This window comes from Erithacus rubecula, assembly GCF_903797595.1.
Source record: "Erithacus rubecula genome assembly, chromosome: 4".
Taxonomy (NCBI): domain Eukaryota; kingdom Metazoa; phylum Chordata; class Aves; order Passeriformes; family Muscicapidae; genus Erithacus; species Erithacus rubecula.
Window position 1 is genome coordinate 41877433 of NC_136686.1, and position 12647 is coordinate 41890079.

Below are 12647 nucleotides of genomic sequence, written 5' to 3' on the forward strand. Positions count from 1 at the left end.
GGATGCTCCTCAACAGTAATTTTACACCCTTAACTCAATCAGTTGCTTTTCATTCTCTGTTTTTCCTAAACTCATGTTCTATGAAAATGTCATTGCTAATTTTTCTTGCATGAGATTTGGCTCAAAATTAGGCATATGCTGTGTTCATGTTTTGTATGTGTAGGACAAATAGCAAGCTCAGCCAGGGAGAGGACTCATGGAAATTACCTAACATCTTACCACACAGTAATGTTATCAATGAATCCTTTAATTAACTAATAATAACAGGTAAGGAAAAGCCAGAAAGACCCATTCATTCAATGTGTTCTGCAAAATTAAAAGCCATTTCATAAGAAATATCCTATGGAATTGTGCCCTTTGTTCTTGAAATTTCTGTATGCTGTAAATATTATTCATAGTGAAATGGCTTATACTTAAAGGCAAATTCTCAATCTAAATAAAACAATGCTTCGTTTCTTTTTTTTTTTTTTCTTAAAGATAAACAATAATTTATTTCTCTTTCATCTTCACAATTATCACATACTGCCCAGCTACAAGACCAATGCCACTACATAACACAGGAGAATTGCCCACTACACTTTACTTGGACAAATACAATTACAATTTACAGATAAAATGTACTGTAAAATATGCAGTTGGAAAAATGTCATTCTTATCTATATGATGGAATGTGGCATATGTTTTATGAACAGATTTAATCTAAGATGTAAAACTTTAAAACTTGTTAAGCCCAGGATACAGTATAAAGCATTTTGGTTTGGTATTGTATTGTTACTAAAGTACAAAAAGCAAAATTAGAGAAATAAATCCAGATCTTAAATTACAAGATATGCATTAGGTTAAGAAATTTTTTGCTTTACTTTTCTATTTTTTCTACAAATGAATAATATGAATATATTGCAGGATAAAGAAAGACTGCCAGATAAAGAAGGTACCGTTATATGAAAAACAAATGAAAAATACCAGGTCATTTTGCTTACAAAAAGATCAAACTATAAACAGTCACAAAATATATAAAAATGCCACATTGAACGAGGCAATTGTACTCTACCTAAACTGGTAGTATACTCTGTTAGAAGTTGTGTTCATACAGTAGTAACTGATAAAAAGGCATTGTGCACTCTTGTGCCATCTGGGGATTTAGCACCATGTGTCATCAGTTCTTGTATTGTCATCCAGTTGTCCAAGATTTTCTTGTTTCTCTTTTTCATCATCTTTTTGTGACTCAGTTCAATAATGTTGATTTCCTTTTTGCCCTCGCTGCCGCTCTGTGGACTTTCCTTAAGACACTCCAGCCTGCTCCTCATCATGAACTCCCGCCGCCTCCTCTGCTCCTTGGCCCGCACCAGATGCTGCTTGCGCTCCTCTTTGCTCCAGTAGCGACCCATCTTCATCTCGCTCATCGTGTCATCGTCTGTCGTCATCCCACTGCGCTCCTCTTTAATTTTTAAGGCACGTTCCTTCAGGATTCTGTCTCGAACTGGTCTCTTTGTGATGTACCTCGTCCCATCACTCCTTATTTTCACTTTCCATTCCATCTTGGGCTCTGCACACTTCTGCGAGTCTTTGCACATGCTCACCAGGCTGAGCTGGCTTTGGGCATACTCCACAGCAGACTTCTGCTGGATCAGTTGCATATAGCTTTGATAATGCTTAGCATGAGCGGGTATGTTCCCGTACCTGTAAGAGGAACTGTGATATGGAGACAAATAGGGAATGTGCTCACTGCCTTGCCTTTCCTGGTCTGTGAATTTGCTGCTTTCTGATGCCAGCAGTGTGCTCTCAGCAGCACTGTCCTGCTCACTGGATTTGGTTTTGGCTGAGGTTGTCTCCCTGTTGTTTTGTCCTGAGGATGACTGATTTGCAACAATTGTGGTCCTCAGGTTTTTCCTGTTGGTTATGCTGATCACCCTCTGGAGAGAGTTATCGGGGGATCGTTCCACAGTCAGAGGAGTGCTCCTGCAGCTTTCAGCAGTGTTGTAGGCACTGGAGCTGTCCTTATCAGATTTCTCAGGGTGCTCCATGATGTCATCCAGTTTGCCTCTTTGTGCATCTATGCTGGTGTTATAATTCCTGAAACTTTCATCATGTAAAGCCCAAATGTCTCCATACTGATCTCTCACCTTCTGGAGCCGGTGAGCTTGCATAATATTCTGGCATTCAAGTTCAATGTTCCTCAGTTCCTCATTAAGTAGCTGCAGCTCATGCTCCACCCCATCTTGCTCTCTTCTGTTGCACTCTATCATGCTGCTTGAGTAATAAAGATCATACTCCCCATGGTTTCGAATCTTGCACTTCAGTTCCAACAGCTGCCGAAACCTTTCACATTCCTCCTCTGGGTTTCCTATGAAATCAGATTCAATGTATTCCCCAGACACAAAGCTTTCGTTGCACTGGAGCTCAACACTGCCTAATGTATCCTGGCTGTGGTCCAGACCCCGTTTGCTCTGCAGGGTAGCACTGTTCTGCTCCTCGGTTGCATTTTCCTGCTCTGAGCTCTCATCATTTCTGAGACTTTCATCTGTAGGTCCCACCCCACTGTCCTTCTCATGATTGTTGGATGATGAAGTTGCAGTGTCTGTAGTTCCATCTTCCTCTTCATGTTTCTTTGGCTAAAAAAAAAAAAAAAGAGTAAACCAAAAGGATTATCACATGCAGATCATATTACAGGAGAGTATTTTCCAGCTCTGTTTTGCTTAAACAGCTGAGATCAGATTTAAGCTGAACTAAAACAGATCACTAACCAGTCCTACGGCTCATAGCTTTTAAAGATTTCTGAGAGTCATGCTGTGGTTTCCATACTGAGCAGAGTGAGTTACAGTATTAGGGACATAGCTTCTGAAGTCTGGAAAGAAGTATTTCCCTCTCTAGCTTAGCCATCTCTTTGCAATGCTTAAAGATAATGATCACCAGATGGTGAGCTGTTTTTGATTCTGGATTATCGCCAGAAACTGGTGGAGCTGAAATCTTCTCAAACTTGAGAGAAGGCTTCAGTATTGGTATCACCTCAAACAAACAGAGCAAGCAGCCAATGAAGCAATGAGCAGCCAAAGAAGCAATGACTACTACAACCTAACAGGGTGCAAAAAGACTACTGTTTCTTTTTTTAAACAGTGAACTTTTGTTTGCTCCATTACACCCTCCATGGCATTCTCCTACACTTCTTGTGTTCAGTAGCCTTTTTCTGAAGAAGTGTTCATTTCAGATTCTAGGATTTTGCTCAGAAAGATCTCAGTCCATTCCATCCATGGAAACTTTTTTTGAAAAATAATTTATTTCCATTGTTAGAGTTTATGTTCCTTAAAAATAAAAACATAAAAAATTCAGCATTAAGTGCAGAACAACAATGAAAGCTTTGCCTTGAGTACGTCAAGCTTTTTGACTGCTGATTAGCACTCCACTCATTGTACCTCACCTATTTATACTCTCAACCTATTTATATTCCATAGAATGTGAGATAACACCTCTCTGAAGAGACAGACACTTTATTTTTCAAACCAGATAAGCAAAGAATATGCAGAGTGCAATTTATATGACCAAGTACCTTACTACCCACAGTACCAACTAAACACCATATCTCTTTCAGGAGGCATAATTGCACAATTATGTATAATGACTAATAATCAGGAGTGAAAAAAGGTACAGTGCACCCAGTCTTCTGCATGGTTCCACACCATCCAAAGCATATATTTGAGCACTTCTGCAAAAAAACACTTAATGAGGCTACTTGTATAGGTGTTGGGAAGAGACTTTACAGTTGAGGTCTATGCAATCAACACTTTCAGAACTGGTAGCTCTTGTTTTCCACACCATTTTCATCAATAATTTAAGCTTTGCTTCTTCAACTTGATTTTTACAGACTGAATATAATACGTTGCCATCTACTTAAGTTACATAATCTGAAATTAACATGCACACACAAAAGATGCCAACAAAGCAAAGCCCTTCTTTAGAGTCAAGTAGAAACCAGATGAGTGGGATTGATCTGATGAAATATAAGTGTTTATAGCACAGGCGTCTGAATGTCAGATAGTGACTTTGGGTTCCCTCAGGAAAAAAACCAAGTGCCTATACAATCAGATTCTTCTCAAACTAAAGCAGACAGCCATATCACATTAAATTTTCCCCTGGTATGTGGATACTTGCAGCTAAATCAATTAAGAAAATGCAAAGTAATGCAGATATTTATTGTACTGCATGTTTTTGAGATATACTTTGTTAAGAAATCCACTTGTGACTCAAGTAAGGTAGCCCCTGGAATTTTTGTCCTGGACATTTCATGCTTGCCAGAGCTCCTAAACATGTGCAAACTGAGCAGTCTTTTACAGAATGAGATAATTTTAATTTTATTTTGAAGGATAACAAGCCTAATTCCACATTACATCTCTTCTGAAAAACAAGAGAGAATACACAATTTTCAGTGTGTTGCTTTTTCTGGTGTTATCTACTTCAAACAATGTGCTTGTTTTCAAACATACATTGTCAATCTCTTCTACAATTACTTCTGTTTGAAATACCAAAGGGCTCCTTAGGCCTCATCTTTGCAGAGAGAGCTCAGATAATGAGAAGGTAAACCCAGCGGTGCGTACAATCAAGCAATAAATGAACCTCAAAAGATTCTGCATTTCAGCTCCAGCAAGAATTCCTGCCTATAAAATGGCTAATCTTGCAGGAATTCAGGCACTATTCTATTATTTTACAATTTATGATATATATTGGGATTCAAAACCCAGACTGCTACTAAAGTCTGAATGCAGTATGATTCAGTTGAAGGCTCTAACAAACACAGCTGGGCTCTCTGGTCAGTCTCTGACAGTGAGAGGGAGGCTGGTCACAGGGAGAGATTCTCCAGTGGCAAGCTAACCATGAGGTACTCAAACCATGAGGGAAATTTGGAATTGATTTCAGTGGTTCACTAGAAGCGAAGATGCTCTTCTGCAAACAATGCTGGTGTTTTAAAACAGGCTTCTCTCAAAAGAGGAATTTCCCCCAGATATTTTCTCTGTATTTCAGCTTTGAATGAACTAGGATAATGTTTTTTATCCAATTCTTTCTTCTTCTTAATAGGTTCTGATATATTTGACAATACCAATATGAATTTCTGCATGACAAACGTATGGTATTCTTCTGAAAATTATCTCTGCTTCACAATGAACCATGATGTTGTAAAGGGAAAGGAACACAATGAGTTATAAAAAATGGAGAATTACATCTCTCCTTGAGGCTTATTGGACTATTCCATATAGAGAAGATACAATTCTTGATTGAATTCTATGGAGTAAGTCAAAAACATACAGAAAAGACATGACTATCTACTTGACTCTTCTATCGCAAACTGTACCAATTTTTTTGTGACAGCTCACATTAAATGTGGTATACTGTAAAACAGACTTGTATTTGGAAGGATATTCTGATAGTGTATTCATTCCTGCAGCTCTCAAGATTCATGATGACAGAGGACTAAGTTTTTTTTAACAAAAATCAAGGCTGGTTTTCATAGCCAGCCAGGGAGCTTGAAGATACTCAGATTGGCCACTGGTAGCTGCAATGAGAATGGTTTCATAGCTCCAGTGGATGGTGTGATTCCCCTCAGGAAACTGCTAGATTTCCCAGCCTAACAAGGAGCAAAGAAGCAGTTTTCTGACTTGACGAGTCACTGCATAGAGTCTAGAGAGACAGCAGCTGTCACAAATTACTGACGCCCCATTACACACCAAGCTGCATTTGGTTGATTCAATTACTCATCAGAAGGGCAAAGAAATGTCTGGCTGTCCTAGAATTACTTCAAGCAATGCAATGTCAGATACTGACAGATCATAAGTGACCACAATTTTTTCCAGTGTAGTGTTCTTTACAGTAGTATAAAATCTCAACATGGAAAAAAAAACCCAAAAAGCCAAAAAACCTTGGCAAAAGTTTCCAACAGGAGATAAACAATTTCAATAGGTTCTGTGAAAGCACATCACAGAATATCACTGTTCACTAATTAACACTATCCACAACCCAAATTCAGTGAAAAAGCCAAAGCTTGACAAGAACTTTGCAGTGGAAGGTCACAATTGTAAAGTGATTTCAGAGGTCCCAATATGTAATGTGAGTGCCTGGTAGGAGTTTATAGATAGATTTGTTCAAGAATTTATACCAGAACATTGGGGGTTTGTGTGAAAATGTCACCATGCAAACAAAATTGTTTTGCAAAGAACAAGTGGCTTTTCTGATAGGAAATATTTGGTATCCAAGATAAAGTTTTGGTTAAAACAATAAACAATTGCCATATATAAGCTGAAAGTAGCTGGCAGTGCAGCAGTTAGCACATTTAAGCTGGGAAACTGAGGCTTCACTCACTGCCCGGAAAGGAGAGTCACAACTAAAAGGCAGGTAAAAATCCTGTTGCAAGGCTCCCTTCCCCCTGACCCTGGAGTTATTCCACTTGGTGTAAATAATTAAATGCTCATAAGATCAAATATTTGTAATCCGATCTATCATATTTCAGATAATTGACTTAATCATTCTGTCAGTGTCTCTGTCCCAATGAATATTTCATTGATATACAGGGAAGAGCTTTACTATGAGCTATCACCTACTCAATGACCCAGTGTCAAGGCTGGAGGGGAGATCAGGAGGAAACAGACTAAATACACATTCAGGCTCCCCAGTGTGGACCAAGCATCGAGGCATGTGAAGTCAAAGAAGCTTCCTGGTTTCCAGAAAAGAGAAGGCTCTTACTCCCTCTCTTCACTTCAAAGAAAAAAATGCCACAGGCTCTCTGAGTAATTCAGAATGGGGAAAAAATTGTAAGTCACAAAGTTCTGTGGGTGGAAAACCAGTTTCTCTCCAGTTGCATACATCCAGAAGCCAGGAGAAGTTGAATTTTATGTCTTTGGGTCCACACAGGTGTGCATACTGGCAGATCATCTGATCCAGGAGTGGGTCCTTACACTTTTCACAACAGTTTACACTTCAGAAGACCCCTTGATGAAATTGTATGGTATGTTAGCCACAGTAACACAGCCTACAGAACATATGGGCTGGTAAAAGTCAGGATAGTAGGAAGTTGAGACTATGCTAACAATAGCTTATTTGTCTCCATTAACAAAACAAATGCTGAGCTGTGTGCTGTCGGTGTAAGAGAAATACACTCACATTAACAAAACACCTGTTGTTTATTTAAACACCTCTTCCATCTTGTTTTGCAAGCTCAAGTGCAAAGCTGGCTCATACACTGCATGCATACAATAAAAGGGGCACTTAGCTCAGCTCAGAGCTCTAGGTGCTACACTGATATTCACAGATTCACAGAATATTCTGAATTGGAAAGCATCCCAAAAGGATCGTCAAGTCCCGCTCTAAAGTTCAATCCCCCATATGGGGATTGAACCCATGACCTTGATATTATTAGCACCAGTTTAATAAAAACTGACATGAATCATAACATCATAAATCCCAAACACTTCAGAATTAATGAAGGAATGCCATATTATTCTGAGAGTTCAGAGAAGAGGAGAAATCTGTACTTATCACACACTCTTAAATTAATTTGACATACTGGGATTAAGCATGTATTGTTCTTTTCCTTCCATACAGTGCACCGGAGATCACAGCATTTGGAGAGAAAACTCTATCAAACCTTTGACTCCATTTTACAGCTCACTGTTTCATTCTACCTTAAAAAAAAGTAAACCTAGAAAAATTTCAAATGATATGTTTAGTAGTGGTCCTACCTGCTCCACCTCATTGGTTGTGTACTGCATCGCTTCATTATGCTGCTCTTCCAACATTTCCAAGTTTAACTCCTCTAAGAATTCATTCCTTTCATCATCCAGCCACCCTTCCTCCAGCTGCAAAGAATACATTAGTATGTTATTTTATGTTAGCAAGGACACATGCTAAAATAGAGTAAACCCAAATGGCAATGCTTGACTAGTTCTTTTTATTCTAATGATTCTCTTCAGAAAGCCAGGCAGTAGGAGTTCACATCTCAAAAAAAAGAAGAGAAGAAAAAGGATAAAAAGATGGGATTCATGTCTTTTATCCTTTCGCAAAACAGTATGACTGATTTTCTGTCATAATGAAGGAGACTGCACAGCGCAGACATTATTTCCTTTCAAAAGGTATGAAAGGCACAGCACATAATCCTGAAGCTGTCATGTTCATCAGTAGAGAGACCCTGCACTGCAAGAATGGCAATGTTACTAATGGGGCCAGGAAGCAACTGGGCTCTTTTCTCTAACAACCTCCATTCCAGCCCTGCTGCCATCACCTCAATGGAAACCTTATGCTGCATTTCTGCCACTATCTTCCCATTGATCTTCCAGGTAAACAAATAAACAGAACAGGGTGATAGAAAGATGAGGTGACTTGAAGGGAGGCAATTTTCGTTCTCTCAGTCTGTCGGGAAGCAAGGCTTATCTGTTTGCTTGTTTTTTTCTCCCCAAGTGTAAAATAATACATTGACATTTGGTGAACACAGTGCTGCAAAAGGACAGAAGGGGATGCTATGTTTTCTGTCAAGTACATATCGCTTCTTGAAGCCATTTCACACTCTTCACATCTTTCAAAACTGATAAAACAGGCACCCTGGCCTAAAATGCTGTTCTTCCCATTTTGTTCATTATGGTCATGTGTGCACATGGCACACATCCTTTGTACCTGCAATCTCTTGCCAGATGGTACACTGGTTCAAAAAGAAAAACACTGGTCAATGGCACTCTTGGCTATAATCACAGGATTATAGTAGAAGGAAACACTTATTGTTTTGTCATTGATGAAGGAACCACAGGACTATGGTGACAAAAACATGCTAAAAGGAAAAGCCTCAGCATAAGACAATTACAAGACTACAAAATAATCATGTCCCAAGACAGCAAGAGTGATGTAGCACAGGCCAATACCTACAGCAGAATTATCACTGCCTCATAGCCAGGACAGGTCTGGTAACAGATGTCAGCAGTCAGAAAAGTTACACTAAACCAGTAGTAGTAGCAGCAGTTCAAAGCTACACAAGGAGTGACTGATGCTGTGTAGTACCTCTAATAGAATACTGGCAGAACATCACTGTTTCCTTAGCAAAGTCTGATGTGGTTTTGTCCATGTCAACAAATTCTTTCCTCTTATAAAGAACATAATAAGCCTTTCATTTCCCCTGGTAAAGCCAGTTACCTACAGTTTGGGATTAAGAGGAGACTTTTTTCCTTGAGGACATATAATTTTTATGTTTTTTCTTAATAAGACTTTCAAACTATTCTACAAAACATCTGCTAGTTTTGTTTACTTGTCTAGTTTACTTTTTTCCCCCCCAAGGAAAGAATGAGCACAGCCTTCCCCTACTGTAAAGGACACAGTTCAATTCATCTCACGTGAGGAAATAGCAGAGATTAACAAATTTGGAGGATGAAAGATGAATCCCACTTGGGCAAATCTGCTGATTTGATTGTGGTAGACCCAGTATATAACTAATGAGAATGCTTATGTTATGTTACAGCTTTTGAAAGAAAACTAGTATGTGCCTTAGCATACATGTGCACTTACATACACTGTGTACACAATCACACATGAGAATGCACGTGTGTGGTGTGTTCTTTTGTTGCCTTGTTTGAAAACTTCACTATTCACTGAACAGGTAAGTGGTCAGAGGGGTTTTCTTCCCTGTTACTGAGGGAATGTGCTCAACAGTCACTCTTCAAGGTTGCAATACTGCCATTACCATAGAAATGAAAGCCTGCTTAATCCTGCTGGTTTTTACAAGTCAAAGCAACACAACTAGCAGAAATCAGCTGACAGTCTGATCTCTGATCTACTCTGGATTTTTACCAGTTTTGTATGAGTATGTTCTTAAAACACATAAACCAAACAAAAAAATCCATCACCAAAGGCCTAAACCACACTCCTTATTTGTAAGGAGTGTTTGTGTGGGAAGCTACATTGGCACACATAAGTAACTCCTTATCTCATGCTAATCATATCATATTGACTCCTTATTTCATGTTGACCAGTCTAAACAAATACAGAGACTGAACTGTCTCTGGGCATGTATTTTATAAGTGGATGAGTCTCTGTTCCTTAAAGAAAAACAGAATGACAAATGGTTGGAATAATACTGAAAAATCTCTTTCAAAATTTCAGCAATTGAGGTATAGAGTTTTTCAGTCTAAAGTGAGGCACATCTATTTTTGCTGTAATTTGTAACTGGTTTTATAAGAATTGTTTAGCTTCCAGAAAAACATAAAGGACATGAATGCTGAAATTGAGACTCTTTTATAACTACAGTATTCACGTAGATATTCCAAGTGACACTGAATTAACTTAATTAATTTAATTTATACATTATATGCAGCTAGTGAGACTGAAAATATCAGAACAATATCATGAGAGACAAATGGCAACTCAACCAGCTCTGAATTGTTGGCAGATAGAACAGTGACAACATAGTGTGCTTTTGCTTTGCAAAGGTCTACAAGTAGAACATAAAGGGATGTAAAAACAGTAATCTTCTACTACTCTACATCTTCTTTATCTGATAATCAATCTAACATCTGTCCCCTGCAATGATATTAAATATTCTTGGCATGGTGAGATTCCTGGCATTAGCATAATTTTATTTTTAAAACTTAAATTTTAAAAATGTTTCTAAAAGCTTTTGAAAATGCATCTCCCAAGATGCAGGCAACCAGGTTGCTGATAAAACAGTTAGATTCCCATTTGCTGAATGATACTGTAGTAAAAGTCCCATAATTGATACATACATGTATGCAATGTTTACATGCCTGTTTATAACCACGTAGCATAAAACAACCCCTCACCAATGACAAGCTAATGCTTTGTGTAAGTTCATATAAATTATAACCTTTATATAAAAGATAAAATTGATGAATGCTAAGTATTGGAAATTTATCCCCTGAACAAAGCAGAATCATCTAATGAGTAATCCATAGTTTTCAAGTTCTACTTCATATTTTACAAATACCATACTGGTTCTGCCAGCTTTATTTATATACCTGCTCACTCTGCAGGAAAAGAACTTGTTTAGTTTGGGGAAAAAATGTCCTTGTAACATCATATTATTTTCTTTGTTGGATAAAAAAGGGCAAAACTCTGCAATTAACTGCGTGCTCGTTTTGTCAGTAACTTTGGCATTCCTATTTCTTGACAGTTCATTACTTGCAGTGACAGTGAATGCATGGTATAACCCAGGTTCTGGCTCAGTGCATCTGTTCAGTCTAACCTGCATCTCTGGCCTCGCAACCAGCAGCACAATTTTCCTGCATTCTTCACTGGAGAGCAACGCCACTGCCTCTTCCCTATTCTGGACATCTTGGCCATTTATCTAGGAAACAAATGAAAGTGGCACATTAGTTTCTATTTCCACAGAGCAACACACAATAAAGGGCAGATATCAGCTCATTTGTGCTGAATGTATGGACAATGAAAATTGCGCAACGGGCTCATCTTCAGCCCTTCGGTGGTAAGTGCCTTCACTCAATTATGCGCTTACTGTAAGAGCTGTATTGATCGTTGAAGGATGGTGGACATCAGAGGAAGCAGTTATGTTCATAAATGTCCAACCTGCGCCCTGGTAACATACATCTAGCAACACAATTAACCAGCCCCTGACAGGTGACGTTCATCTTTCTCCGTTCAGAGTAATGGAAGTGTCACTCTGAGATAATAGTGCTGGTGGAAGAAGACTGGTAATGCTACAGCTGAAATCAGTCACACTGAATGCTGGTAGAGAGGCAATTAGAGAGCTACAGTATTATCTCTCACCAGGCAATACTTTCAGGCCACTGCTTGTTGCTGCTCCATTTAATCATTTCATATTTGTGCGGACAGCTTAGTAGCTGGTACCACACAAAACATATGTATCCCCCTTACAAGGGGATAATCAAAATAAAAGTGGTTCTTCAATGAAACTCGTCTTTTCTTGCTACCTTTCTCTATTCTGTAACCCCACAAAAACAATGACACCCATGACTACATGGTAACAAACACAATTTTCATTGTCCAAAATCCATTTATGAGAGAATAAAATAGAAATCTTATTTCCCATATGAATTCAGTTTTGTCCAATTCACAGCACAAGAAGTCGATTATTCTCATTGTGGCAACAAAACCTCCAAAATTCGGTCTATTTCAAAATGAGTGAAAACAAAACTGGATGGTAGAAATAAATATCTGAATATTTTATTGGGGGAAAAAAATCTTCTATCGGCTCAATTTCAAAGTAGTAAGAATTTGTAGTTGAAAATCAAAGAGAAAGTGACATTTTTGTGCATATATATTTGGCCTGAAAGCCCTGATTCAAAAACACAGCTTTAATTCAGATTACAAAAAATCCCTGATTACCTAACTGGCAGTGAGTGAAATGTCCGAGACTCTTCCAATCTTCCATGATGGGACAGGGGTGGTCTGTGGGAGACTGGGTCACACAGAGCTGCCCTAAGCAGAGATGCAGCCACAGAGGGGCTCAGGAGCAGATTCCCAGCCTGCACAAACCACCCCAGACATGGTGGCAGCTGGGCTGTCCCCACGCCACCTGAATGAAGGTTCCCACCCCATCCCAGCTGCTCTGTCATGGGGAAGGAGCAGGACTTCAGCCTGCCCCATGGACTCTGCTGAGCCTGCAGGTTCACAGCTAAAAATAGCAGTTT

General features: G+C 38.9%; 1 protein-coding gene across 2 annotated transcripts in view; it reads right to left on the reverse strand.

Annotated features, from left to right (window-relative positions):
- Positions 1-427: 427 nt before the first annotated feature.
- The window catches only part of PDZRN4 (PDZ domain containing ring finger 4), a 226566-nt gene continuing 214346 nt past the window's right edge, over positions 428-12647 (reverse strand). Inside the window, exons 8-10 of one of the 2 annotated variants that reach the window (XM_079304157.1) lie at positions 11222-11323; positions 7722-7838; positions 428-2612 (exon numbers count right to left, since the gene is read on the reverse strand). In XM_079304157.1, the coding sequence (XP_079160283.1) occupies positions 1086-2612; positions 7722-7838; positions 11222-11323 (1746 nt within the window). In that variant the 3' untranslated portion in view covers positions 428-1085. The remainder of the gene's footprint in view (positions 2613-7721; positions 7839-11221; positions 11324-12647) is intronic. The other variant, XM_079304158.1, reaches the window with a different exon arrangement.